This window comes from Scyliorhinus torazame, chromosome 8 (genome assembly GCF_047496885.1).
Source record: "Scyliorhinus torazame isolate Kashiwa2021f chromosome 8, sScyTor2.1, whole genome shotgun sequence".
Lineage (NCBI taxonomy): Eukaryota > Metazoa > Chordata > Chondrichthyes > Carcharhiniformes > Scyliorhinidae > Scyliorhinus > Scyliorhinus torazame.
Window position 1 is genome coordinate 119,960,308 of NC_092714.1, and position 24,945 is coordinate 119,985,252.

At 47.3% G+C, this 24,945-nt stretch overlaps 1 protein-coding gene across 6 annotated transcripts in view; it reads left to right on the forward strand.

Moving 5' to 3' along the window:
- Positions 1-24,945, forward strand: part of ofd1 (OFD1 centriole and centriolar satellite protein) — a 173,823-nt gene that overhangs the window by 135,465 nt on the left and 13,413 nt on the right. For 5 of the 6 annotated variants that reach the window (XM_072514094.1, XM_072514093.1, XM_072514099.1 and 2 more), the window contains exons 20-22: positions 20,668-20,864; positions 22,606-22,749; positions 24,296-24,363. In XM_072514094.1, the coding sequence (XP_072370195.1) occupies positions 20,668-20,864; positions 22,606-22,749; positions 24,296-24,363 (409 nt within the window). The remainder of the gene's footprint in view (positions 1-20,667; positions 20,865-22,605; positions 22,750-24,295; positions 24,364-24,945) is intronic. The other variant, XM_072514097.1, reaches the window with a different exon arrangement.

A 24,945-nucleotide genomic window follows, 5' to 3' on the forward strand; every position in this document is an offset into this window, starting at 1 on the left:
GCTGCTATAGTGATTCTACCCTTGAATCAGAAGAGCAGTTATGATCGGGCGTCTGGTGAGCAGGTATCTGCTGAAAAGCTAGTTCCATTGAACAAGCGTCTGGTCTGTTGACCAGGTATCTGTAGACAAGTTGGTACCGCTGACAAGCATCTGGCCGCGGTGGGTCTCTTGAGGGCAAGAGCTCAGCAGTTTCAGGTGAATGAGTGTGTGACAGTGAAAAAAATTCTCCTGTCGGACGAACAACATAAAACAAACGTACGAACAACATAAAACATCCTGCAGGTTCCATCAGGAAGGACAGCACTTCTCCCAAGCGTTTCCTTTTTACATCATGTGGACACCTCATTTCTCTGTTGCGAACAGGGTCGCAAAGGGGTTGGCGGCTTGGGAGTCCGACTTGAGGTCGTCCCCTTCTCCCGGGTGCCAAACTCTGGAGTGAATTAAGGCTGAGAGGGCTGCGTGGTGTGAGTTGGAGTTGCTTTCTTTGTTGCGGACGAGTCTATAGGAGTTGTCGCGGTGCCAATGAGTTGTGTCGAGTTGTGTGGGGACAAAGTCGGGGTCGTCCGTGTGGTTCGGTGGTCGGTGGTGGGATTTGTTTAGAAAAGTGATCATGAAGGGATCACTGGAGTCGAAATCGGAGTCGCTGGGTGTGGGTCCGGTTGTATGGGGATAGTAGGGAGGTGTGCTGTGGCTATCGTCTGAGTCACAGTCACTGTCTCTGCTGCGGCAGTCTGTGGGCGTTCCGGGGCGGAGTGTAGATTTTGGGGGTGGAGTTGAGGGCGAGTCCGTGGCTGGGCTGGACGTGGTGGGGGTTGGTCTGGTTACGTTGGCTCTGGGCGGGGTGTGGTTTGCTGCGTCAAGCATGACGTGGTGGGCGTAGTTTGACTGTGCTCCATAAGCCTTTAACTGGCTTATATGAAACCACGCAGTCTTACCATTTGGGTATTTGATTTTATATACCGATGGGCTTATTTTATCCGTAATGGAGTACGGACCTGAGTATTTCGGAGACAGGAATGTGCTGGGGTTATATACAGACAACATCACTTGCTGTCCTATATCATACTCGGTTGCATGCACTGCCTTATCAAAACAGGCCTTGCTCTGTTTCCTTTTGGTGCCCAATTTAACTACGGCTGCTAACTGAGCCGTTTTGACATTCGCAGCTAATTGCTCAACGGCTTTCTCGTGGGTGAGGGCCGTAACTTCAGGGCTGGTCAGGTCTAAACCTAACAAGTATTCTGTCCCTTTCATGGGGCGTCCGGTCATGAGAGTGTGTGGGGTGTAACCTGTGGAGGTGGAAACAGTGTTACGCAAAAACATCAGCGCAAACGGGAGGACTGAGTCCCAAGTGGTGTTGTTCTGCTGGACCATTTTTCGGAGGGTGGTTTTTAGGGTCCGATTCATGCGCGCCACTATACCACTCGACTGTGGGTGGTACGCAATGTGGAATTTTTGGGTTATGCCAAATATCATGAGGACGTTCTGCATAACCCGATCGCCGATTAAACTGCAGATGGCTGGGTTGATGTGCTGCTAATGGTTGCAGGTATCGATCTGGGCCGACTTCCCCAGAGCCAAATACACTGTTCTGTCTGCAGCTGTCCTTTTGTGCCCTGTTGGCCTTTTCAGTGAGCCATTTTACATCGGGTTTTGGCCAAATTAATCGGGAATCAGCCATTTTAGGTGGCTACAATACTTGTTACTAAGGGGAACGACCACAGGGGATCCCTGTACTGACTGCTTCTTCCCAGCCCCTCTCACCGTCACCCATCTATCTTTATTCTTCGGAGTAACTACATCCCTGAAGCTTCTACCTATGACCACCTCTGCCTTCCGAATGATCCGAAGTTCATCCAGCTCCAGTTCCCTAACGCGGTTTCTGAGGAGCTGGAGATGGGTGCACTTCCCACAGATGAAATCAGCAGGGACACCGATGGCGTCCCTCACCTCAAACATTCTGCAGGAGGAACATTGCACTACCTTCCCTGCCAACCCCTCTAGATAAAAAAAGAAAAAGAAAGAAAGAACTTACCTGTTATTCACTCCCCTTCTCAGCAAACACTCACTCAGCAACCTCTGTGCCCTGCACGATAACACCTGAGGGAAAATAAAAGAAAAACTACTTACCAGTCACCAGCCAGTCCCCTACCTACAGGCTGTGACGTCACGGTTCAACTTCTTTGGACTTCTACCTGCCTTCGAGCCTTCCTCTTGATCTTTACAGCGGTTGTTTTTTTTTTGGTTATAGGAGTGGGTAGGGAGGAAAACACTGAAGAAGTGTTTCGCGTTTAAGTGTCACTTGACAACAGCTCCTCCACAAAGCACCTTCAAGTTCGGGTGAGCACATGGACGTATGCAAATTTCCCCGCAACAGCCAATCAGCAGCTCCGCGCAACTGCCCTCTGCTGGATGCTTGTCTTCACTTGAACAGCTAGGGTCTCTTGCTGAGGTACACCTTCAAGTTTGGGTGAGCACACGGACGTATGCAAATTTCCCTGCAACAGCCAATCAGCAGCTCCGCTCTACTGCCCTCTGCTGGATGCTTGTCTTCACTTGAACAGCTAGGGTCTCTTGCTGAGGTACACCTTCAAGTTTGGGTGAGCACACGGACGTATGCAAATTTCCCTGCAACAGCCAATCAGCAACTGCGCTCTACTGCCCTCTGCTGGATGCTTGTCTTCACTTGAACAGCTAGGGTCTCTTGCTGAGGTACACCTTCAAGTTAGGGTGAGCACATGGACGTATGCAAATTTCCCCGCATCAGCCAATCAGCAAAGATCATCGCCAAAGGTGCAGCAATCTCCTCCCTCGCTTCCCGTAGCAACCTTGGATATATCTCGCCATCTCTTGAATATATTCAATGTTTTAGCATCAACTTCTTCCTGTGGTAATGAATTCCACAGGCTCAACACTCTGGGTGATGAAATCCCTCCTTATATCTGTCCGAAATGAATCCTTAGACTGTGACCCCTAGTTCTGGACACACCCATCATTGGTAACATCTTCCCTGAATCTACCCTGTCTAGTCCCGTTAAAATTTTAAGTCTCTATGAGTTCTCCCCTCATTCTTCTGAACTCCAGCGAGAACAATCCCAGCCTAGTCAATCTCTCCTCATATGACAGTCCTGCCATCCCTGGAATCAGTCTGGTAAATCTTTGCTGCACTCCCTTGAGAGCAAGAACATCCTTCCTCAGAGAAGGAGACCAAAACTGCACACAATACTCCAGGTGTGGACTCACCAAGGCCCTGTATAATTGCAGCAACACATCCCGACTTCTATACTCGAAACCTCTTGCAATGAAGCCCAACATACCATTAGCCTTCTTTACCGCCTGCTGCACCTGCATGTTTACCTTCAACGGCTGGTGCACAGGGACACCCAGGTCCCGCTGTACACTCCCCTCCCAATTTACAACCATTTTTGCTTCCAAAGTGAATAACCTCACACTTATATAAATTATACTGCATCTGCCAATTTGCCCACTCACCCAACCTGTCCAGATCATGCTGTAGGATCGCTGCATCTACTTCACCGTTCACCCTCCCACCGAACTTGGTATCGTCTGCAAACTTTGAGATGTTACATTTTGTTCCCTCGTCCAAATCATTAATATATATTGTGAATAGCTGACTCGCCAGCCAATTCGCCAGGACAGCGCTCGCCAGCCCATCGTTAACAAAGCCAAGCAGCGCGTAAACAGCACTTGCACAGCCAACCAAACTCAGCTTGCAGCCATGACGGCAAGAAGACTGCCCAACATGCGGATCTGGCGAGGCTCTTCATAATGATAAAAATCTTTATTGTCATAAGTAGGCTTACATTAACACTGCAATTATGTTACTATGAAAATCCCCTAGTCGCTACATTCCGGCACCTGTTCAGGTAGACCGAGGGAGAATTCAGAATGTCCAAATTACCTAACAGCACGTCTTTCGGGACTTGTGGGAGGAAACCGGAGCACCCAGAGGAAACCCATGCAGACACGGGAAAAACGTGCAGACGCCGCACAGACAGTGACCCAAGCCAGGAATCGAACCTGGGACCTTGCAGCTGTGAAGCAACAGTGCTACCCACTGTGCTACCGTGCTGCAGTTGGATGCAGTTGAGGCCAAGCGGAATGCCCTGTTCCACCAAGGGTCCCAGAGGGTGAGCCGCAGGACAGCCAGTGCCACCTGAGACGAGGTGGCTGCGGCTGTAAGCTTGAGGAGCGTGACTAGGAGGACCTGACTTCCAGTGATGTAAGAAGGTCAATGACCAATGACCTACACCGGGGAGCACGGGTTAGCACCACACAGCTGCTGAACCCCCAGGCGAGATAGCAGTCGGAGGTCTGCTGGATCCCAGGACCAGCCGAGTCCCAGTCTGATGCTGAGCCTCTGGTACAGGATTACCTGGACCTGATGCAGACGATAGGGTGCGGCTGGTACATTCAGAGAGAGATGTCAGTGACACTCCAGCAGGTCCATAGCCAATTGGAGCAATTCCAGAGGCTATGGGCACAGCTGTCGCCGGTAATGCGTGGCACTGAGGCCAACACTGCTGGGGTGGCGACCGCAGTGGAGAGTCTGGTGCATGACGTCAGCACATTAGTGAAGGTGTCCAAGGTGTCATACAGTCGTTGACGGCCATGGCTAAGGTCCTCGGCAGAATGTCTGACTCGCTGGGGGATGTGACCCAGTACCAGGCTGACCTCTGTGGTGCTCCGGGATGTCTCCCGCTCTCGGATGGGAATGGCCAAGGTGCTGCGGAGGTTATCCTAATTGCAGGTGGGCATTTCCGAGGCGCTGCAGTGCATGTCCCAGTCACTGAGGAGTATCGGCAAGACCATCGATGATGCTGAGGCAGCCGTGCCTCAAACCAGCTGCCCCTCCGTATCAAGGTGAACCCCGGGGTCCTATGGGCACAGAGCAGGAAGAGGGAGCGTAGGGTGCGAACCTGGACCCGTCCCATGGAGTGGGGATAGTGACCACCAGCTCCCCCGAGTTTCACCCCTCTGATGAGGCCACGTCTCGAGGTCAGCACATCGGATAGGGTGGCATGGCTGCGCTTGTGCCGTCTACAAGTACGCCAGGGCCCTCCTGCCCCAGAGCTCAGATGTGCATCCTGTGGAGATACCTAGACGTAGCAGTAGAGCTAGGAATGTGAAGCATGTTGAGGATCACTGAATGCATCGACGGAGGGCGGAGAAGATGCGGGGGGTAGGTAAGGGGGTGAGGGGTTGGTGATGGTGGGGAGAGTGGGGCGGCACCATTGGGAGGGCGACGGGGAGGGGGGGAGTTGTATGACACCTGTGACACATTTTAAAAATCGTCGAGCACAACCAGTATGACGCCTGTCACTTTCTTCCGTAGTGCAGGCCGACCTTCAAACTCTTGGCTCATCTCTCCAGGCATCTCCCCCTCCCCGCAGCATTTGCCCACCCTCTGGCCTTGAACATGTCCCTGGAGCTATGTCCCATCCCCATGGCATTCGGATGTTGGCTGCTGTGTGTGTGGTGTTGCCTCCCACTGTGTTCAAGCATAATATCCATGTATCAAGGTGTGATTGGGATGCTAGATAATGGCTCCCACATGCTACGTGGCCCGCCCATCCACGGGAATTTACTTGCCATCTGTTTGGTGCTCAGCTAACCATGATTGCCAATTCCTTATTGGCAATAGCCTTCAGCCGCATGGCCAGAGGCCTTGGCAGTCGGTGGGGGGTATCGGTGGTCGGAGGGGCAGCTGGACAAGGAAAAGGGTCGCCCCAGAACAGGTACACACGATCCAGGGGTTGACATGGTGGTGCCCCATGCGATTGCCGCCCCCCCCACAGCGCATCCTCCCCCCTGCGCCCCCGGGCTCTTTGCCTGTGAGCAAAGATGGCTACTCACGTCCTTGGATCCCCACAGAAGCCGTTCCCCCAAGTTCACGTTTTTCAAAAGGAGTACTAATCGGTGCCAGCGTGACCACTTGGTGAAGAGACTGATGAATGACAGGAGGCCGTTGGATATGGGTTGGCTCCTGTTAATTGTATAGAAATAGGGCTTAAGTAGTTATAATTGGTTTCCCGCCACGCTACAGCGAGATCCCGATTTCATCCATGGGAGCGGGCCGGTTGCATCGCAAACTGTTTGGCGCCTGGCGCAGTTCTCGATTTTGGCCACTTCCGCTACAGACCGACCTTGTTTCGCTCAAGCAACTGGCTGTGTGGAGTTTGCACATTCTCCCTGCCTGCGTGGGTCTCACCCCACCAACCAAAAAAGATGTGCATGGATTGGCCATGCTAAATTGCCCCTCAATTGGGAAAAAAAGAATTGGGTCCTCTAAATTTATTTATCAAAAAAAAACGAAGCCAGAGAATCGGGCCCGTAGTGTCATAACTAATTTGACCACGCTGCTTGAAGGATTTGTAAGAAAAAGAATAGTCACATGGGAGTTTGGCAAGTAGACCTCTTTTTATTTCCATTATCTTCTCCTGAATACACTGCAACAAACCTAGTATGTCTCTTCAGGCTCACTAACGTCATCCTTCATAATATTTTCAGCTATTTTGTTAATGCTTGCTAACATTAATGAGAAGTGTATTGGGCTTTGTGACGCTATCGTCTTTTGCACAACTGGAATTAATAAGAGGTCACGTTTCGCGTCTGTAGTAAATAAAAAGGAACAAGGGTTAGAAAGCTGGTTTCAGGACTTCCGGTGGCTGCCATGGAGTGAGTGGACGCACATAAGATGGCTCCTGCCTGAGGATTGATTTTTTGGCCCTATTCTGCCTGTTTTACGGGGGTGGTGCAGGTGGCAAAGTGGTAAAATTGAAGAACTGGAACTTCTCCTCTGGTGGGTGATGTCAGAAAGTAACCAGACGAGGAGTGAGTCGAGCAAGGGGCATTCTTTGGACCTGGAGGACACACAGGAGGGGTAAAGATGGAGGAGGGCTTGGTAGTGTCGTTGCCTGCAAAGTGGTTAAGTTAGCCGAATTCCTATCAGCCGAATTCAAAAAGCGAAGGCAGGCGTTCACTGAGGACTTGGCAAGAGTGGCAGAACTAATTTGGGCAGCCCTGGAGAGGGTGAAACAGCGGCTGGAAGCGCAGAATGTGCCTGTACCGAGTTGGAGGGGACAGTTGCTGACCACCAAGATTGGATTGTCTCTTTGAAGCAGAGATGTTGATGATGTCAGAGGGTCAAAATAAGCTGAAGGCCAAGATCGATGATCTGGAGAACGGCTCAAGGCTGAGCTTGAGGGTCATCAGGCTGCCCGAAGGCATTGCAGGTACGAAAACCACAGAATATGTGGCCAAGGTGTTCGAGCATTTGGTGGGGAGGGGGTCTTTGCCCTCCCTCATGAAGGGGACTGGGTCCATCGGTCGTTGAGAAAGGGAGCTGGGGAGCTGCCAAAGGTGATAATAGTATGGCTCCATCGATATTTGGACAAGGAAAAGATCCTGAGGTGGGAAAAGGAAACCCAGGAGTGTAGCTGGATGGCCATACCGTTTGAGTCTACCAGGAATTTGGAGCAGAGATGGCAAAGAGAAGGCCCGAGTTCAACAAGGCCTCCTTTTGTAAATTCTATGAAAGGCTGCTCTTTTCAGGAGCAAGGTACGATTTGGCATAATCTACCTGGCTCGCTTGTGGGACACGCATTGGGGAAGAGAACACCATTTCAATATACCGGGGGAGGAGAATAACTTTATATGGCTCATTCACCCCCAGTGAGACAGAGAGGACACATCCAGAATGAGGCACATCGAAGAGTGTTTGGGAGCTGGGAATTTGAAGCTCGGTGGGAATTTGAGGCTGGGTGGGGAGGTGCTTTTTATCCCTTGATTTATTCCTCAAATGTCCAGTGAGTGTCCTTGCCCTGCTGCAGGTGACTACAAGGGAGAGAGGTAATTGGTGAGCAGCAGATAATGTGGGTAAGTCTTTAACTTCTATCACTTATAATACTTTCTTGGTTTCTAATCTGTAAGGCTGGTCAAGATCAGGAAAGAAGGGCCATAGGGAAGTGGATTTAATCTAATATAAAGTACTCTCCAAGGTTTAATTTAATTGAAAGAGGTAAACCATGACAGGAGAGTTCAAAGTCTTGGTTTGCTCCATGCGGCAGGCTGAGGACAGTTCCAATTCCCCAGATCAGCACATGTACGGGAAGAGTCTCCAACTATAGCTCGTGGAAGAGCTCGGGTTTCAGAGCTGGGGCGGCGGTTGTGGACACTGTGGAGCATCCACGAGACAGAGAGTATCGTGAATAGCACGTATAGAGAGGTGGTCACACTGCAGGCTCAGACTCCACCAGACAGAGCAAGAGAGGTAGGCAAGTAGTGCAGGAACCTCCTGTGGCCATTCCCCTGCAAAACAGATATACCATTTTGGATACTGTTCAGGGGAATGACCTCTCAAGCGAAAGCAGCAGCAGCCAAACTCGTTGCACCACAGTTGGTTCTGTTGCAGAGGGGAGGGGTAAAAAGTGTGGGAATACGATAGTAATAGGGGACTCGATTGTAAGAGGAATAGACAGGCGTTTCTGTGGTCACAAACAAGACTCCAGGATGGTATGTTGCCTCCCTGGAGTGGGCACAGGACATTCTGGAGGGGGAGGGTGAACATCGGTACCAACGACATAGATAAAAAAAAGAGATGAGGTCATAAAAGCAGAATACAGGAAGCTAGGAAGAAAGTTAAGAAATTGGACCTCTAAGGTAGTGATTTCAGGATTACTACCAGTGCCACGTGCTAGTCAGAGTAGAAATGACAGGATCTATTGGATGAATACGTGGCTGAAGAGATGGTGTCGGGGGAGGGTTTCAGATACCTGGGACATTGGGACCAGTTCTGGGGGAGGTGGAACCCGTACAAATTGGACAGGTTACATCTGGGCAGGACCAGGACTGATGTCTCAGGGGGAGTGTTTGTTAGAACGATTGGGGAGGGTTTAAACTAATATGCCAGGGGATGGGAACATATGTAAGGAGTCCGAGAAGAAGGGAGCAAGGACAAAAACGGAAGGTGGAAAGGCGAATAAGAAAAGTGATAGGTAGAGAAACCAAGGACAAAATTCAAACAGGGTTATAGTGAAAAATATTGGGAGCAAGACAAACAAGTGTTAAAATGACAAGCTTAAAGGTTTTGTGCCTTAATGCACGGAGCATATGCAATAAAGTGAATGAACTAATCGCACAGATAGATGTAAACGGGTACGATATAATTGGGATTACGGAGACATGGCTGCGGGGGACCAGGGATGGCAACTGAATGTCCCAGGGTATTCAGTATTTAGGAAGGACTGGCAGAAAGGAAAAGGTGGTGGAATGGCATTGCTGGTTAAAGAGGAAATTAACACAATAGTGAGAAAGGATATTAGCTCCGACAATGTGGAGCCTGTATGGGTAGAGTTGAGAAATATCGAGGGGCAAATATCACTAGTGGGCATCATAAATTGACCCCCCAAACTGCTGTGGTGATGTTGGGAATGGCATTAAACAGAAAATTAGAGATGCATGTGATAAGGGAATATTTGTGATCATGGGTGATTTTAATCTGCACATAGATTGGGCAAATCAAATTAGCCATAGTAACGTAGAGGAGGAATTCCTGGAGTGTATACAGGATGGTTTTCTTGACGAATGTGTGGAGGGACCAACTAGAGAGCAGGCCATCTTAGGTTGGGTACTGTGTAATGAGAAGGGAATCGTTACCAATCTAGCTGTGCGAGACTCTTTGTGGATGAGCGACCATAACATGTAGAATTTTTTATCAAGGTGGAGAGTGAAGTAGTTGATTCGGAGATTAGGATGCTGAATCTTAATAAAGGAAACTATGAAGATATGAGGCGTGAGTTGGCCTTGGTAGATTGGGGAGAGTTACTTAAAGAGATGACAGTGGATAGGTAATGGCAAACATTCAAGGAATGCATGGAGGAACTGCCACAACTGTTCATTCCTGTCTGGCACAAAAGCAAAATAGGTAAGAGGGCCAATCCATGGCTTACAAAGGAAATTAGAGATAGTATCCGATCCAAGGGAAGAAACATACAGATTGGCCAAGAAAAATAATAGGTTTGAGGATTGGGAGCAGTTTAGAATTCAGCAAAAAAGGACCAAGAAGGGGGCAAATACAGTATGAAAGTAAGCTTGAAAGGAACATAAAGACTGACACGATGGGCGGGATTCTCCAGTTGCCGATGGCGAAACCGCGTTCGGCAATCGGCCGGAGAATCAACGTTCGCGATGAAATCGGGGGCAGCGCCGCTTTTGGTATGCTCCGCCCCCTCCAAAGCGGCGTACTCTAGGAATACGGCACACGCTGTATCGACGGCCTCCGGCAACCTGATGCTCTGCCCCCGACCAGCCGAGTTCCCGACGGCGTGGGTCTCTCATGTTATTATTTGTCGGGAACTCAGCGTGGCGGCTGCGGACTAATCTGCATCCCAGAGTACTGAAGGAAGTGGCTCTAGAAATAGTGGATGCATTGGTGGTCCAGGATTCTATGGACTATGGAGCAGTCACTGCAGATAGGATACCCGCTAATGTCACTCCAATATTCAAAAAGGCAGGTAGAGAGAAAATAGAGAATTATAGACCAGTAAGCCTAACATCGGTAGTGGGGAAAATTCTCGAATCCATTATCAAGGACTTTATATCGGAGCATTTAGAAAACAGTGGCAGGATCAGACCGAATCAGCATCAATTTATGACAGGGAAATCATGCTTGACAAATCTATTGGAATTTTTTGAAGATGTAACTATTAAAGTTGACAAGGGGGAAGACAGTCGATGTAGCACATTTGGACTTTCAGAAAGCATTTGACAAAGTCCTGCACAAAAGATTATCGTGGAAGATTAAAGCACATGGGATTGGGGGAAGTGTATTGAGATGGATAGAAACTGGTTGGCAGAAAAGACACAAAGAGTAGGAATTAACGGCTCCTTTTCAAATTGGCAGGCAGTAACTAGTGGGGTGCCACAGCGAGTGGTGCTGGGACCCCAGCTATTCACAATATATATTAATGTTTTGGGCGAAGGAACAACATGTAACATCTCAAAGTTTGCAGATGATCCCAAGTTGGGTGGGAGGGTGAATGGTGACGAGGATACAGAGATCCTTAAGCATGATCTGGGCAGGTTGGGTGAGTGGGCAAATCAATGGCAGATGCAGTATAATTTGGATAAAGATGAGGTTATTCACTTTGGAAGCAAAAACAAGAAGGCAGATTACTACCCGAATGGTTGTAAATTGGGAGAGGGGAGTGTGCAGCAGGACCTGGGTGTCCTTGTGCACCAGTCACTGAGGGTAAGCAGGCAGGTGCAGCAGGCAGTAAAGAAGGCGAATGGTATGTTGGCCTTCTTGCGAGAGGTTTCAAGTAAGGAGCAGGGATGTATTGCTGCAATTATATAGGGCCTTAGTCAGGCCACACCTATAATATTGTGTGCAGCTTTGGTCTCCTTTTCTGAGGAAGGATGTTCTCGAGGGTGTGCAGCGAAGGTTTACAAGGCTGATTCCGGGGATGCCGAAACTGACGTATGAGGAGAGATTGACCAGTTAGGATTGTTTTTGCTGGAGTTCAGACAAATTCAGGGGCAGCACGGGAGCACAGTGGTTAGCACTGTTGCTTCACAGCTCCAGGATCCCAGGTTCGATTCCCAGCTTGGGTCACTGTCTGTGCGGAGTCTGCGCGTTCTCCCATGTCTGCGTGGGTTTCCTCCGGGTGCTTCGGTTTCCTCCCACAGTCCAAAGATATGCGGGTTAGGTGTATGGGCCATGCTAAATTGCCCTTGGTGTCCAAAAAGTTTGGGCGGGGTTACTGGGTTGCGGGGATAGGGTGGGGGTGTGGGCTTGGGTAGGGTGCTCTTTCCAGGGGCCGGTGCAGACTCGATGGGACGAATGGCCTCCTTCAGCACTGTAAATTCTATGATTCCATGAATGAAGGGGGATCTCATAGAGACTTATAAAATCCTAACAGGACTATATAGGATGGATGCAGGGAGGATGTTCCCGATGGCAGGTGTGTCCAGAACCCAGGGGATCACAGTTTGAGGATTTGGGGTAGGCCATTTAGGACCGAGATAAGGAAACATTTCTTCACCCAAAGAGTGATGACCCCTGTGGAATTCATTACCACAGAAAGTAGTTAAGGCTAAGACATTGAATACATTCAAGAGGTGGCTAGATATGATACTTGAGGCGAATGGGATCAAGGGTTATGGGGAGAAAGCAGGATTAGGTTATTGAGTTGTACGACCAGCCATGATCGTGACGAATGGCAGAGCAGGCTCGAAGGGCTGAATGGCCTCCGCCTGCTCCTATCTTTTATGTTATGTTTCTATGGACTGGGGGACATGTGAGGATTCTGGGTGGGCTCACCTGCATGTTTGAGCTACGGCATTGTGCTCAGGGGTGTGAGGATTTGTTTTGTTTTTCGTTGCTGTTTTCTGTTTACTTGGTTTGTTTTATAGCTTTTTAATATCTGCCACCCGCGTGTGGGCTATAGGCACTGGGTGTATTAAAACATTTTTTGGGTGTGGTGGGGAGTGCGGGCTGTGACGGGGGATAAAGGGGACAAGATTAAAGAAGGGTTGGGTAGGTGGTGGGGGGAATATGTGGGTGTTTTTTGTAAATAAAGTTTGTGTATAGCCTCAGGTAGGGGTCACCCTGCTAGCAGAAATGCTGGTTAACGGAAGTGAAGTAGGGGGAAAGCCATGGCTGGCTATTTGGGGTGGGCGGGAGGGGTTGTTTCTTGTCTTTCATGTGGGTTGGGATAGCGAGCCTGGGGCGTTGGAGTTTTCTTTGTTTGGGATGGGAGGGGAATGATGGGTCGCTGATGATGAAGGTTTCTTTCTGGGGTCATTGGTCTGGAGGGAGGTGGCGGTGGGCTCGGGGGTTGAGCGAGGTAGGGGCCTGGGGGAATCCATTAGGATTAGAGTATGGCTGATCAGGATGGAGGGATGGTTTGGAGCCCCTCAACCAGACCGGTCTCATGGGATGTGAGGGGACTGAATGAGCCGATTAAAAGATCTTGGATGTTCACCCATTTGAAAAATTTGAAGGCAGACGTCATTATTTGCAGACGACTCACAAAGAACAAAGAAATGTACAGCACAGGAACAGGCCCTTCGGCCCTCCAAGCCCGTGCTGACCATGCTGCCCGACTAAACTACAATCTTCTACACTTCCTGGGTCCGTATCCCTCTATTCCCATCCTATTCATGTATTTGTCAAGATGCCCCTTAAATGTCACTATCATCCCTGCTTCCACCGCCTCCTCCGGTAGCGAGTTCCAGGCACCCACTACCCTCTGCGTAAAAAACTTGCCTCGTACATCTACTCTAAACCTTGCCCCTCTCACCTTAAACCTATGCCCCCTAGTAATTGACCCCTCTACCCTGGGGAAAAGCCTCTGACTATCCACTTTGTCTATGCCCCTCATAATTTTGTAGACCTCTATCAGGTCGCTCCTCAACCTCCTTCGTTCCAGTGAGAACAAACCGAGTTTATTCAACCGCTCCTCATAGCTAATGCCCTCCAAACCAGGCAACATTCTGGTAAATCTCTTTTGCACCCTCTCTAAAGCCTCCACATCCTTCTGGTAGTGTGGCGACCAGAATTGAACACTATACTCCAAGTGTGGCCTAACTAAGGTTCTATACAGCTGCAACATGACATGCCAATTCTTATACTCAGTGCCGTATGCCTTCTTGACTACCTTCTCCACCTGTGTTGCCCCTTTCAATGACCTGTGGACCTGTACTCCTAGATCTCTTTGACTTTCAATACTCTTGAGGGTTCTACCATTCACTGTATATTCCCTACCTGCATTAGACCTTCCAAAATGCATTACCTCACATTTGTCCGGATTAAACTCCATCTGCCATCTCTCCGCCCAAGTCTCCAAACAATCTAAATCCTGCTGTATCCTCTGACAGTCCTCATCGCTATCCGCAATTCCACCAACCTTTGTGTCATCTGCAAATTTACTAATCAGACCAGTTACATTTTCCTCCAAATCATTTATATATACTACAAAGAGCAAAGGTCCCAGCACTGATCCCTGTGGAACACCACTGGTCACAGCCCTCCAATTAGAAAAGCATCCTTCCATTGCTACTCTCTGCCTTCTATGACCTAGCCAGTTCTGTATCCACCTTGCCAGCTCACCCCTGATCCCATGTGACTTCACCTTTTGTACTAGTCTACCATGAGGGACCTTGTCAAAGGCCTTGCTGAAGTCCATATAGACAACATCCACTGCCCTACCTGCATCAATCATCTTAGTGACCTCCTCGAAAAACTCTATCAAGTTAGTGAGACACGACCTCGCCTTCACAAAACCATGCTGCCTCTCACTAATACGTCCATTTGCTTCCAAATGGGAGTAGATCCTGTCTCGAAGAATTCTCTCCAGTAATTTCCCTACCACTGAAGTAAGGCTCACCGGCCTGTAGTTCCCTGGATTATCCTTGCTACCCTTCTTAAACAGAAGAACAACATTGGCTATTCTCCAGTCCTCCGGGACATCCCCTGAAGACAGTGAGGATCCAAAGATTTCTGTCAAGGCCTCAGCAATTTCCTCTCCAGCCTCCTTTAGTATTCTGGGGTAGATCCCATCAGGCCTGGGGACTTATCTACCTTAATATTTTTTAAGACACCCAACACCTCGTCTTTTTGGATCTCAATGTGACCCAGGCTATCTACAAACCCTTCTCCAGACTCAACATCTACCAATTTCTTCTCTTTGGTGAATACTGATGCAAAGTATTCATTTAGTACCTCGCCCATTTCCTCTGGCTCCACACATAGATTCCCTTGCCTATCCTTCAGTGGGCCAACCCTTTCCCTGGCTACCCTCTTGCTTTTTATGTACGTGTAAAAAGCCTTGGGATTTTCCTTAACCCTATTTGCCAATGACTTTTCGTGACCCCTTCAAGCCCTCCTGACTCCTTGCTTAAGTTCCTTTCTACTTTCCTTATATTCCACACAGGCTTCATCTGTTCCCAGCCTTTTAGCCCTGACAAATGCCTCCTTTTTCTTTTTGACGAGGCCTACAATATCTCTCGTTATCCAAGGTTCCCGAAAATTGCCGTATTTATCCTTCTTCCTCACAGGAACATGCCGGTCCTGAATTCCTTTCAACTGACACTTGAAAGCCTCCCACATGTCAGATGTTGATTTGCCCTCAAACATCCGCCCCCAATCTATGTTCTTCAGTTCCCGCCTAATATTGTTATAATTAGCCTTCCCCCAATTTAGCACATTCATCCTAGGACCACTCTTATCCTTGTCCACCAGTACTTTAAAACTTACTGAATTATGGTCACTGTTCCTGAAATGCTCCCCAACTGAAACATCTACCGCCTGGCCAGGCCCATTCCCCAATACCAGGTCCAGTACCGCCCCTTCCCTAGTTGGAATGTCTACATATTGTTTTAAGAAGCCCTCCTGGATGCTCCTTACAAACTCCGCCCCGTCTAAGCCCCTGGCACTAAGTGAGTCCCAGTCAATATTGGGGAAGTTGAAGTCTCCCATCACCACAACCCTGTTGTTTTTACTCTTTTCCAAAATCTGTCTACCTATCTGCTCCTCTATCTCCCGCTGGCTGTTGGGAGGCCTGTAGTAAACCCCCAACATTGTGACTGCACCCTTCTTATTCCTGATCTCTACCCATATAGCCTCACTGCCCTCTGAGGTGTCCTCCCGCAGTACAGCTGTGATATTCTCCCTAACCAGTAGGGCAACTCCGCCTCCCCTTTTACATCCCCCTCAATCCTGCCTGAAACATCGAAATCCTGGAACGTTTAGCTGCCAATCCTGCCCTTCCCTCAACCAGGTCTCTGTAATGGCAACAACATCATAGTTCCAAGTACTAATCCAAGCTCTAAGTTCATCTGCCTTACCCGTAATACTTCTTGCATTAAAACATATGCACTTCAGGCCACCAGACCCGCTGTGTTCAGCAACTTCTCCCTGTCTGCTCTGCCTCAGAGCCCCACTGTCCCTATTCCCTAGTTCTCCCTCGATGCTTTCACCTTCTGACCTATTGCTCCCGTGCCCACCCCCCGCCATACTAGTTTAAACCCTCCCGTGTGACACTAGTAAACCTCGCGGCCAGGATATTTATGCCTCTCCGGTTTAGATGCAACCCGTCCTTCTTATATAGGTCACACCTGCCCCGGAAGAGCTCCCAGTGGTCCAGATAACGGAAACCCTCCCTCCTACACCAGCTGTTTAGCCACGTGTTTAGCTGCTCTATCTTCCTATTTCTAGCCTCACTGGCACGTGGCACAGGGAGTAATCCCGAGATTACAACCCTAGAGGTCCTGCCTTTTAACTTTCTGCCTAGCTCCCTGAACTCCTGCTGCAGGACCTCATGCCCCTTCCTGCCTATGTCGTTAGTACCAATATGTACAAACTGGGTTTGAGTCGGGATTCATTGCCTGGATTAGGTTGTTGTACAGGGCCCCAAGGCTAGTGTTCGCACTAACGCAACAAGTTTGGGGTATTTCCGTTTGGACAGGACTACAAGGCAGGGATGTTCACTCCACCCATTACTCTGCGCTGGCGATTGAGCCGTTGGCGATTGTGCTTCGGGCATCGATGGAGTGGAGGGGAATAGAGAGGGGGGCATGGAACATCAAATGTCCCATTTTGCGGATGCCATTTTATATGTGACAGACCCGATCTCCAATATGGAGATGCTGACTAAATTTGGTTCTTTTTTGGGGTACAAACTAAACATAGGAAAAAGTGAGGTGTTTGAGTTCCCAGGGACCAGGTATGGCCTGGAAAAGTTTTTTTAAATATAAATTTAGAGTACCCAATTCATTTTTTTTCCAATTAGGGGCAATTTAGTGTGGCCATCCATCTACCCTGCAAATCTTTGGGTTGTGGGGGCGAAACCCATGCAAATACGGGGAGAATGTGCAAACTCCACACAGACAGGGACCCAGAGCCAGGATCGAACCTGGGACTTCGGCGCCGTGAGGCAGCAATGCTAACCACTGCACCACCGTGCTGCCCCGGGCCTGGAAAAGTTGCCGTTTTGATTGGACAGGTCGCGTTTTCAATATCTGGGGATACGGGTGGTGCATAGCAGGGCTTTGTTGCACAAGCTGAATAAGGCCAACTTGTTAGAGGGGGTGAAGGAGGATTTGAAGAGGTGGAATGTTCTTCTACTATCGCTGGCAGGGCGGGTTCAAACCATGATGATCCTTCCGAAGTTTTAATTTATTTTCTAGAATATCCTGATTTTCCTGCCTATATCTTTTTTTGGGGACGGTAAATAGGATAATTCGTCCTTTGTATGGGCAGGTAAGGTGCCTCTAATTTAGAGAGCGTTTTGCAGAGGGACAGGTGATCGGGGCAGTTTGGCATTATGAATTTGATGAACAATTGTTGGACGGCTAATGTTGAGAAAGTTCGGAAGTGTGTCGTGGAGGGCGGGTAGGCTTGAGGGCGGAAGCTTCATGAACAGGGTCAAGTCTGATGGTGATGGCTTCGCTTTCGTTCTCGCCGGCCAAATATTCTCCAAGTTCAGTGGTGGTTGCCTCCTTAAGAGATGGAATCAGTTTAAGCAACATTATAAGCTGGAGGACATATCGCTGTGGGTGCCGATTTGTGGAAATCATCGATTTATTCCACTGGGGATGTATTCGATGTACAGGGCTTGGGAATGGGAAGGGATAGAGAGGTTTAAGGACTTATTTGTGGAAGGTAGATTTACAGAGTTGGGGGAACTGGCAGAAAAGTGTCAGCTTCCGAGGGGGAATGGGTTCCGATACTTACGATAAGGAATTTTGTGAGGAAGGCGTTTCCGTGGTTACTGTCCCCTTCGTTACTACAAAAGATAGTGGGCTAGATTCTCTGACAGCATGATCCTCCGTCTCGTCGGCAGCGCACCCACGCCCGTGGGCTTTCCAAAGATGTGGGGGTGCCCACAGTGGGAAAACCCATTGGCCGGCTGACGGGACATGGATTCCGGTGCCAGCAGGGGGGGGTGCCGCACCAGAAAACGGGTGTGGCGGGATGGAGAATCCTGCCCAGTGTCTGCGGATAAGATGGGGAGGACAGGATTTCCGATATTAATGGGCAGTTAATGGGGAGGGAGAGGGCCTCGCGGGAGGAGATGAAGAAAAAGTGGGAGGAATGTTAGTGGCGCATTTGAGGGGGATGGTGTTTGGCGTGAGGCCTTGTGTAGGATAAACCCGACCTCATGTGTGAGATTAACCTTAATTTAAAGTGATACACATAGCACATATGACAAAGATGCACATGCATGGGTTCTTTCCAGAGGTGGAGGACAGATGTGAGCGGTGTTTATAATGGGGCCAGCGAACGACACACACATGTTCTGGTCCTGTCCGAAGTTGGTGAGATTCTGGGAGTCCTTTTCAGGGATAATGTCGGAGATTTTAGGGGTATAGGTGGTCCCGAACCCATGGGTGGCGATATATTGGGTGTCGGGAGTGCAGGGGGGGGCTAATGTGTTGGCCTTTGCCTCCCTGATAACCTGGAGGAGGATTTTGTTCGGGTGGCGGGCAGCGGGATGCGCGAGTGACCTGTTGGAATTTTTGCATTTGGAGAATATGAAGTTTGGCATTAGAGGTTTGGAGGAGGGGTTCTACTCGAGGTGGAGATTGTTCATCTTTTTCAAGCGTTGGTAATCGTCACAGGCAGGAAGGGGCGCGTTTGTATTATTATGGGGCAGCACGGTAGCATTGTGGATAGCACAATTGCTTCACAGCTCCAGGGTCCCAGGTTCGATTCCGGCTTGGGTCACTGTCTGCGGAGTCTGCACATCCTCCCCGTGTGTGCGTGGGCTTCCTCCGGGTGCTCCGGTTTCCTCCCACAGTCCAAAGATGTGCAGGTTAGGTGGATTGGCCATGATACATTGCCCTTAGTGTCCAAAATTGCCCTTAGTGTTGGGTGGGGTTACTGGGTTATGGGGATAGGGTGGAGGTGTTGACCTTGGGTAGGGTGCTCTTTCCAAGAGCCGGTGCAGACTCGATTGGCCGAATGGCCTCCTTCTGCACTGTAAATTCTATGATATGAATTTTATAGTTGTAAAACAGGGCGTGGGGTGATATAGTGGGTGGGGTGTTGTTAACAAGAATTGTATAATGTTGGATTGAGTGTTGTGTTTTGTATATAAAATGAAAATGTCCTGAGTAAAAATATTTTTAAAGAAAGAAAGCTGCATTCAGTTCACAACCTTGAAGAACTGGCCTTACTGTGTACTTACATTTATGCAGTTACATCTATGACTGTGTGGCAATGAGAGTAATGAGGAACAAGATATACAACTGGATGGTACGATCCCATTGTCCCCATGTGCAAGGGTGCTCAGAGTGACTTCTCCAAGGGCGTTGAGAGTTTGTGAAACATCAACATTTTTACAGCTCCTTGCTTTCCCCTTGTATTTTACGAATTGTTGTGCTTCAGAGAAGTATTATTGAAATGTTATAAATTGAACGAACACCTAACAGTTACAGGCATGTGTCCAGCCCGCTGACGATCCTGGATGTTAGTAAGCAGCTAGGTTGAGTTAAGCACGTGAAGTTTTAAGCATGTCAAGATTTTTGATTAGTAATTTGTGCCCATTGAAGCATATTTGTGAAATTCAATGAAAGAGCGAGCAGGTAATGTGAAAGTTTGGCATGGTAAGTAGCAAATATAACAAATTAACAGGCAACACGGTGGCACAGTGGTTAGCACAGTTGCTTCACAGCTCCAGGGTCCCAGGTTCAATTCCCGGCTTAGGTCACTGTCTGCAGAGTCTGCACGTTCTCCCAGTGTGTGCGTGGGTTACCTTCGGGTTCTCCGGTTTACTCCCACAGTCCAAAGATGTGCAGGTTAGGTGGATTGGCCATGCTAAATTGCCCTCTGTGTCCAAAAAGGTTAGGTAGAGTTACTGGGATACAGGGATAAGTTGGAAGTGTGGGCTTTAATGGCGTGCTCTTTCCAAGGGCCAGTGTAGACTCAATGGGCCGAATGGCCTCCTTCTGCACTGTGAATTCTATGATGATATAGTCTATGATGTAACACTTTGTGGCATACGTAGTTACCCCATTTAACTGGCAAATGGTGCTTCTGGATGACTTGCCTGCCAGATTTCTTTCAGGTATATCATTTTGTGCATTTGTTCCTGGATACCACAGATACTGTATACAGGTTTGAACCTGGTGGCAACTGCTTAGGCACCACCTCTTATTAGGCGGAACACATTGCTGTCATGTGGATGAACCTAGTAAACTTAATTGCTCAAAACCTTAGGGAAAGATTGATACACAATATAGAGCGATTGCTTTCAGTAGACAACAGGCCTGGCTGTATGGGTCTAGTTGGAAGAAATCTGTCTTGTTTTAGTATGTGGGTGCTGTATGCCACTGGAGATTGCAACTACATTCCAGAACAAAATACTGCTAACATTTCACTCTGACTCTTTCACACAGATTAGCATTGAAATCTCTTTGCAGGGGTAAAATGGGGATCGTTCATAATGCTGCCAGGAAAGATTTGATCTTGACTTTTTGGCCTTGCTGTGTCAAATGATTCATTGGAATCCTATAGATGAAAATTATTGAAAGTTACTCCTTGATTCATTAGTTTGAAAATTGAGGCCACAATCAAAATAAGTTGAGAGAATCAAATTGGTCCATTTGAGTTGAACCTAATACGGCTTGCATGTTGTGCAGCTACATTCAAAGGTCCAGAAGAAGAAGAAAAAAACAGAGAAGATGAAAAATGCAAAGGAGGAGAAGAAAAGACTTGTGAAGATCAGAGACAAAGAGATGAGGAGAAACAGTGCCTGGAAAGGCAGGAGGAAAGGGAAAGAGAACAGAGAGAGCTGGAATGCCGAGAACAGGAAAAGATGGGAATGTTTTCCAGTATGGTAAGGCATTTTACAGTTTTCATTTAATCTTTCATCCATTACTGCGTTTGTATATATATTGATTGTCTTTTCTGGCGGTTACCATTATTACTATCACTAGAATACATTCCAGGAGCAGAGTCAGAGAAAACTTTCTGACCTCTAGGTAAGAATCAGAAACCTGCTATCACCCCAACAGATAAATACAGTCATTGAGGGATAACTGCAAAAATTCATTGAGTAATGTACATAGAACATTACTCACGTTTCAAATGAACTCTGAGCAACACACCCTAATTGTCCTTTAAGAAAGGAAACCTGCCGTCCTTACGTGGTCTGGCTTACATGTGACTCCAGATCCACAACAATGTGGTTGACTGTTAATTGCCCTCTGAAATGGCCGAGCAAGCCACTCAGTTCAAGGGCAATTAGAGTGGGTAAATGGAGTTGAAATCAGCCATGATTGAATGGTGGAGTGGACTCGATGGGCCGAATGGCCTTACTTCCGCTCCTATGTCTTATGGCAATTAGGGATGGGAGCAAATACTGACCTTGTCAGTGATATATTCCATGAAAAGGTGTGGGACACAAGGAGAAGAGTGGAATTAGACTAGGGGTAGGATTTTGGACTTTGGATCAAAATCCTGATTGATTCAAATGGTGGTCACGACCATGCACTGTAGAGAAACAGTCAACGGCAGTGAAGGTCGCTAAATCGGCTAATTAATGACCAGAAGGCAGGTTCGGGGCAGGCTCATCGTCCAATTAAGGATGGTGGGAGGGTTCTCCATGTTGGAAGCCCAACAGGAGGACCTGCAGCTTAGAAAGAGCTGCAGCCTACAGTTTAGGTAAGAGAAAGATAGGGCACCTCCATCTTGGAGTGTCCTCTCCCAAAACGGCCTTAGCAGCTGCGAACCATTGTGGAGAGAAACCCTTCCCCATGGTGGGCTACAGCTGTAGCCAGGCAGACCTAGTCCCACACCTTGGTGGATGAGTCGACGAGGAAATTCCAGCCATGTAATTGGGTCATTTGAGGCCAGTTATCTCCCTTCAATTGTCTACCTACTCCTTGTGGCCAAAGAGCCCTTCCAACCCCATCATGTCTCCTGTGTAAATTGTCCAGGAGCAGCATAAGAGCTAGAAATTGACCCTGCCAGGGATTTATGCTTGCCTTTCTCCATATGGGGAACATATTCAGACCCAGTTAGCCAGAAATGTCCCAGCAGTTTAATTTTAATACTTATGTTAGCCCATGGTTTGCTATCAATATTAAAACAATAATGTCAGATAATGCAACTGTTTATGTATTATTCCATAATTCAATGTTATTCCATAATCAGTCACTAGGAGGCATCATAGAATGGCTTCTATATCTTTTCTCGCTGCCTGATGCACAGTGAGACCACTCTGAAACTTGTGTGGAGAACTGCCAAGTGCAAGGCCACACCCAACTGCTTTGGTCAAGTTGTGGTTATCACCCTAATGTCTGGTGCTACTAAATAATTTAAAATCATTGTTTGTGATCTCCTGATTCAGCCATAAATACAATTCTGTAAACGTCACTATTGTCGAAAATGTCAAAATGCTCATGACTTTTATTCTATGCAATCCGTCTTTCATAATTTTTAATGATTATAAATATCAAAATGTGCCTAACATCAGAATGAGGACCTTTCTTCAAATAGGTTTGCCATTTTAAATGCATTTTTCATTCTGGGCCAGTATAATCTCAATAATGTTTTGAACTTTACACAACCTAAAGCAGGAAAAGCTAAAGACAGAGCCAAATGGACAACGACCAAAGGAGCAGGTTTTGGAAGGTGTAGAATTGCCAGCTTCAACTACAGATCCACTAGAGAAATATATGAAAATAATTCAACAGCAAAAAGATGAAAAGCAAGAACAGGTGACTCTCAAATATTTTAAAGAGGAACAAACAGCTTTTTTGTGACGTCACAAATAGGCTAGCGGGGAATGGTGGGTAGTTTTTAAATCTTTTGCAAATAGAATTCAAGAATTATTCTTCCTACAAAGCAACTTGATACCATCCTCTTTTAGATAGTTCCGATATTTTGATGATGGATATTCATATTTTATTTATTTTGGGAGGAAACCAGTAATTGTTCATAAGGTACAATCCAAATAACATCATTTTGTGGTTCCATCAGTTTTCTGAATATAAGTACAAAGACTTCAAAAATATTCTGTTGAAATATTGCATTTGATATTTCAAATTATTTTGGATGTAACATAACATGTCTGCTAAATCCAAGTTAATCTAAAGCACAAAACCTTAAAAGTTGAGATTTTACTGCAAGTTAAGAAAATGTTGCCATTGAATCTTCAATGTCGTTTTATTTGTGCAACAGTCAGTAATGAAAAGAAGGCTGGAGGCTTGAAAATGTAATGGAGAAGGAAAATATTGGCAAAAATGTAGAGAAACAATTTTCATGACTTTTGTTTAGCCAATTACATCCCCCCCCCCCCCCCCCCCCACCCCCTCAATGTGCTTTCCACTCTGATCGGTTGGTACGTCCCTGAAAAAATTTCAGGCAACTGTTTTTATTGCCACATGGACATTAAATGGTGACAAACATTTTAATAAAGTTTGATGCCAATTGCTCACGTATATTATTTCAACCGTATGCATTTAATGGCTCTCACATAGTTATGGGAGGATCAGGAGCCAAGATAGATCACCAACAACAGAGACTATGGGCAAGTTGGACCTAATGCTGAATAAAATATGGACAACAGGGTTTGGTTGAGCTCATGGAGGATTACCATGAAATAATTTAGTCGGGAGGTGACCCAGATATGAATGAGGTGTTTCAGCAGGAGTCGAGATAGAGGCTGAGATGAACAATGTTACAGATGGGGAAGTAGTCATGCTTCTGATAGAGAGGAATTAGGTTTTTAAAGGGAAAGTGGCAGTTCGCGGCCGTACTTAGATTGCTATCATTACGGATTTTCCACTTACTGAATCACTCCATGACAAACACTGCGTAGTTCCAACTTTCTAGTATTACAGACATTACTAAGGGTAACTATTACAATCCTATTGTGGCCTGCCTCCTGTTCCTCATCTTCCATAAAATACAGCTTAACCAAAATTCTGCTGCCCATCTTCTTTCCTTTACCAAGTTGAGTTTACTTATCACCTTTGTCCTTGTTGACTTGTGTTGGTTTCCACATCCTCAGTGATCAAATTTTAAGTTGATCCCTAATCTCCTGCAGCACGGCCCAAATTCTGTTCCTCTGCCTCTGGCCTGTTCTCCATTCTTCTTTCACCTCTCCCTGCCTTCCCTATGCCCCATCATTTACAGATATTCCTCCTCCACCATCTCTTTCTTTAAGGATCTCCTTAAAATGCATTTCTTTGTCCATGCCTCATTGTTCCTTTTTGCCTGATTGCATCTCTCTGAAGTACCTTGGGGCATTTTTCTTTTCAGAGCTGTGAAAAGGATGTATCGGAAGAGAGTTCTCTACTCCAAACACTGTCTGATGGGAAAATTGGGAGGTAAGGACAAAGCCAAACTTTAGAGTTACATTCACAACGTGTTTTTAAAGTTAACAACACAAAAAAGAAAAGGAACACAATCTATCATATTTATTATGGAAAAACTAAAATTGCACCACTGATTTGGGGCGGCAGGGCAGCATGGTGGTTAACACTGCTCTCTTACAGTGTCATGAGAATGTCGCTTTAAGAAATGGTTAGCTGCTCATGTTACTGCAGTGATGTCAGAGTGTGGGTGGAGCTGAGCTCTGGTTCTGCTTTTTCGTTTCACTTTGAGAAAAAGCTTGGGTGTGTCTGGGTTTTCCACTGAGCTGCAGCTGAAGTTAAACAAAAAGCTGTCCTGTTGATCTCTGCCATCCAAAGACTACCTCTGGATCATTTGGTGAATTCAGAATTATAAATGTTCTCAATAGTGAATGTGAACCTAATGTGCTCCTGTTTAAAGGTTTGTTAAGTCTTTTGGATGTTAAAAGGACAGCTTAAAGGATTACTTAGTGTTGTATTCTTTGGGGAGTGTATTTGATTTACTGGTTGCTAAGATGTTCACTGTTTGTTTTAGAAAGGTTAACTTGAGTTCATAGA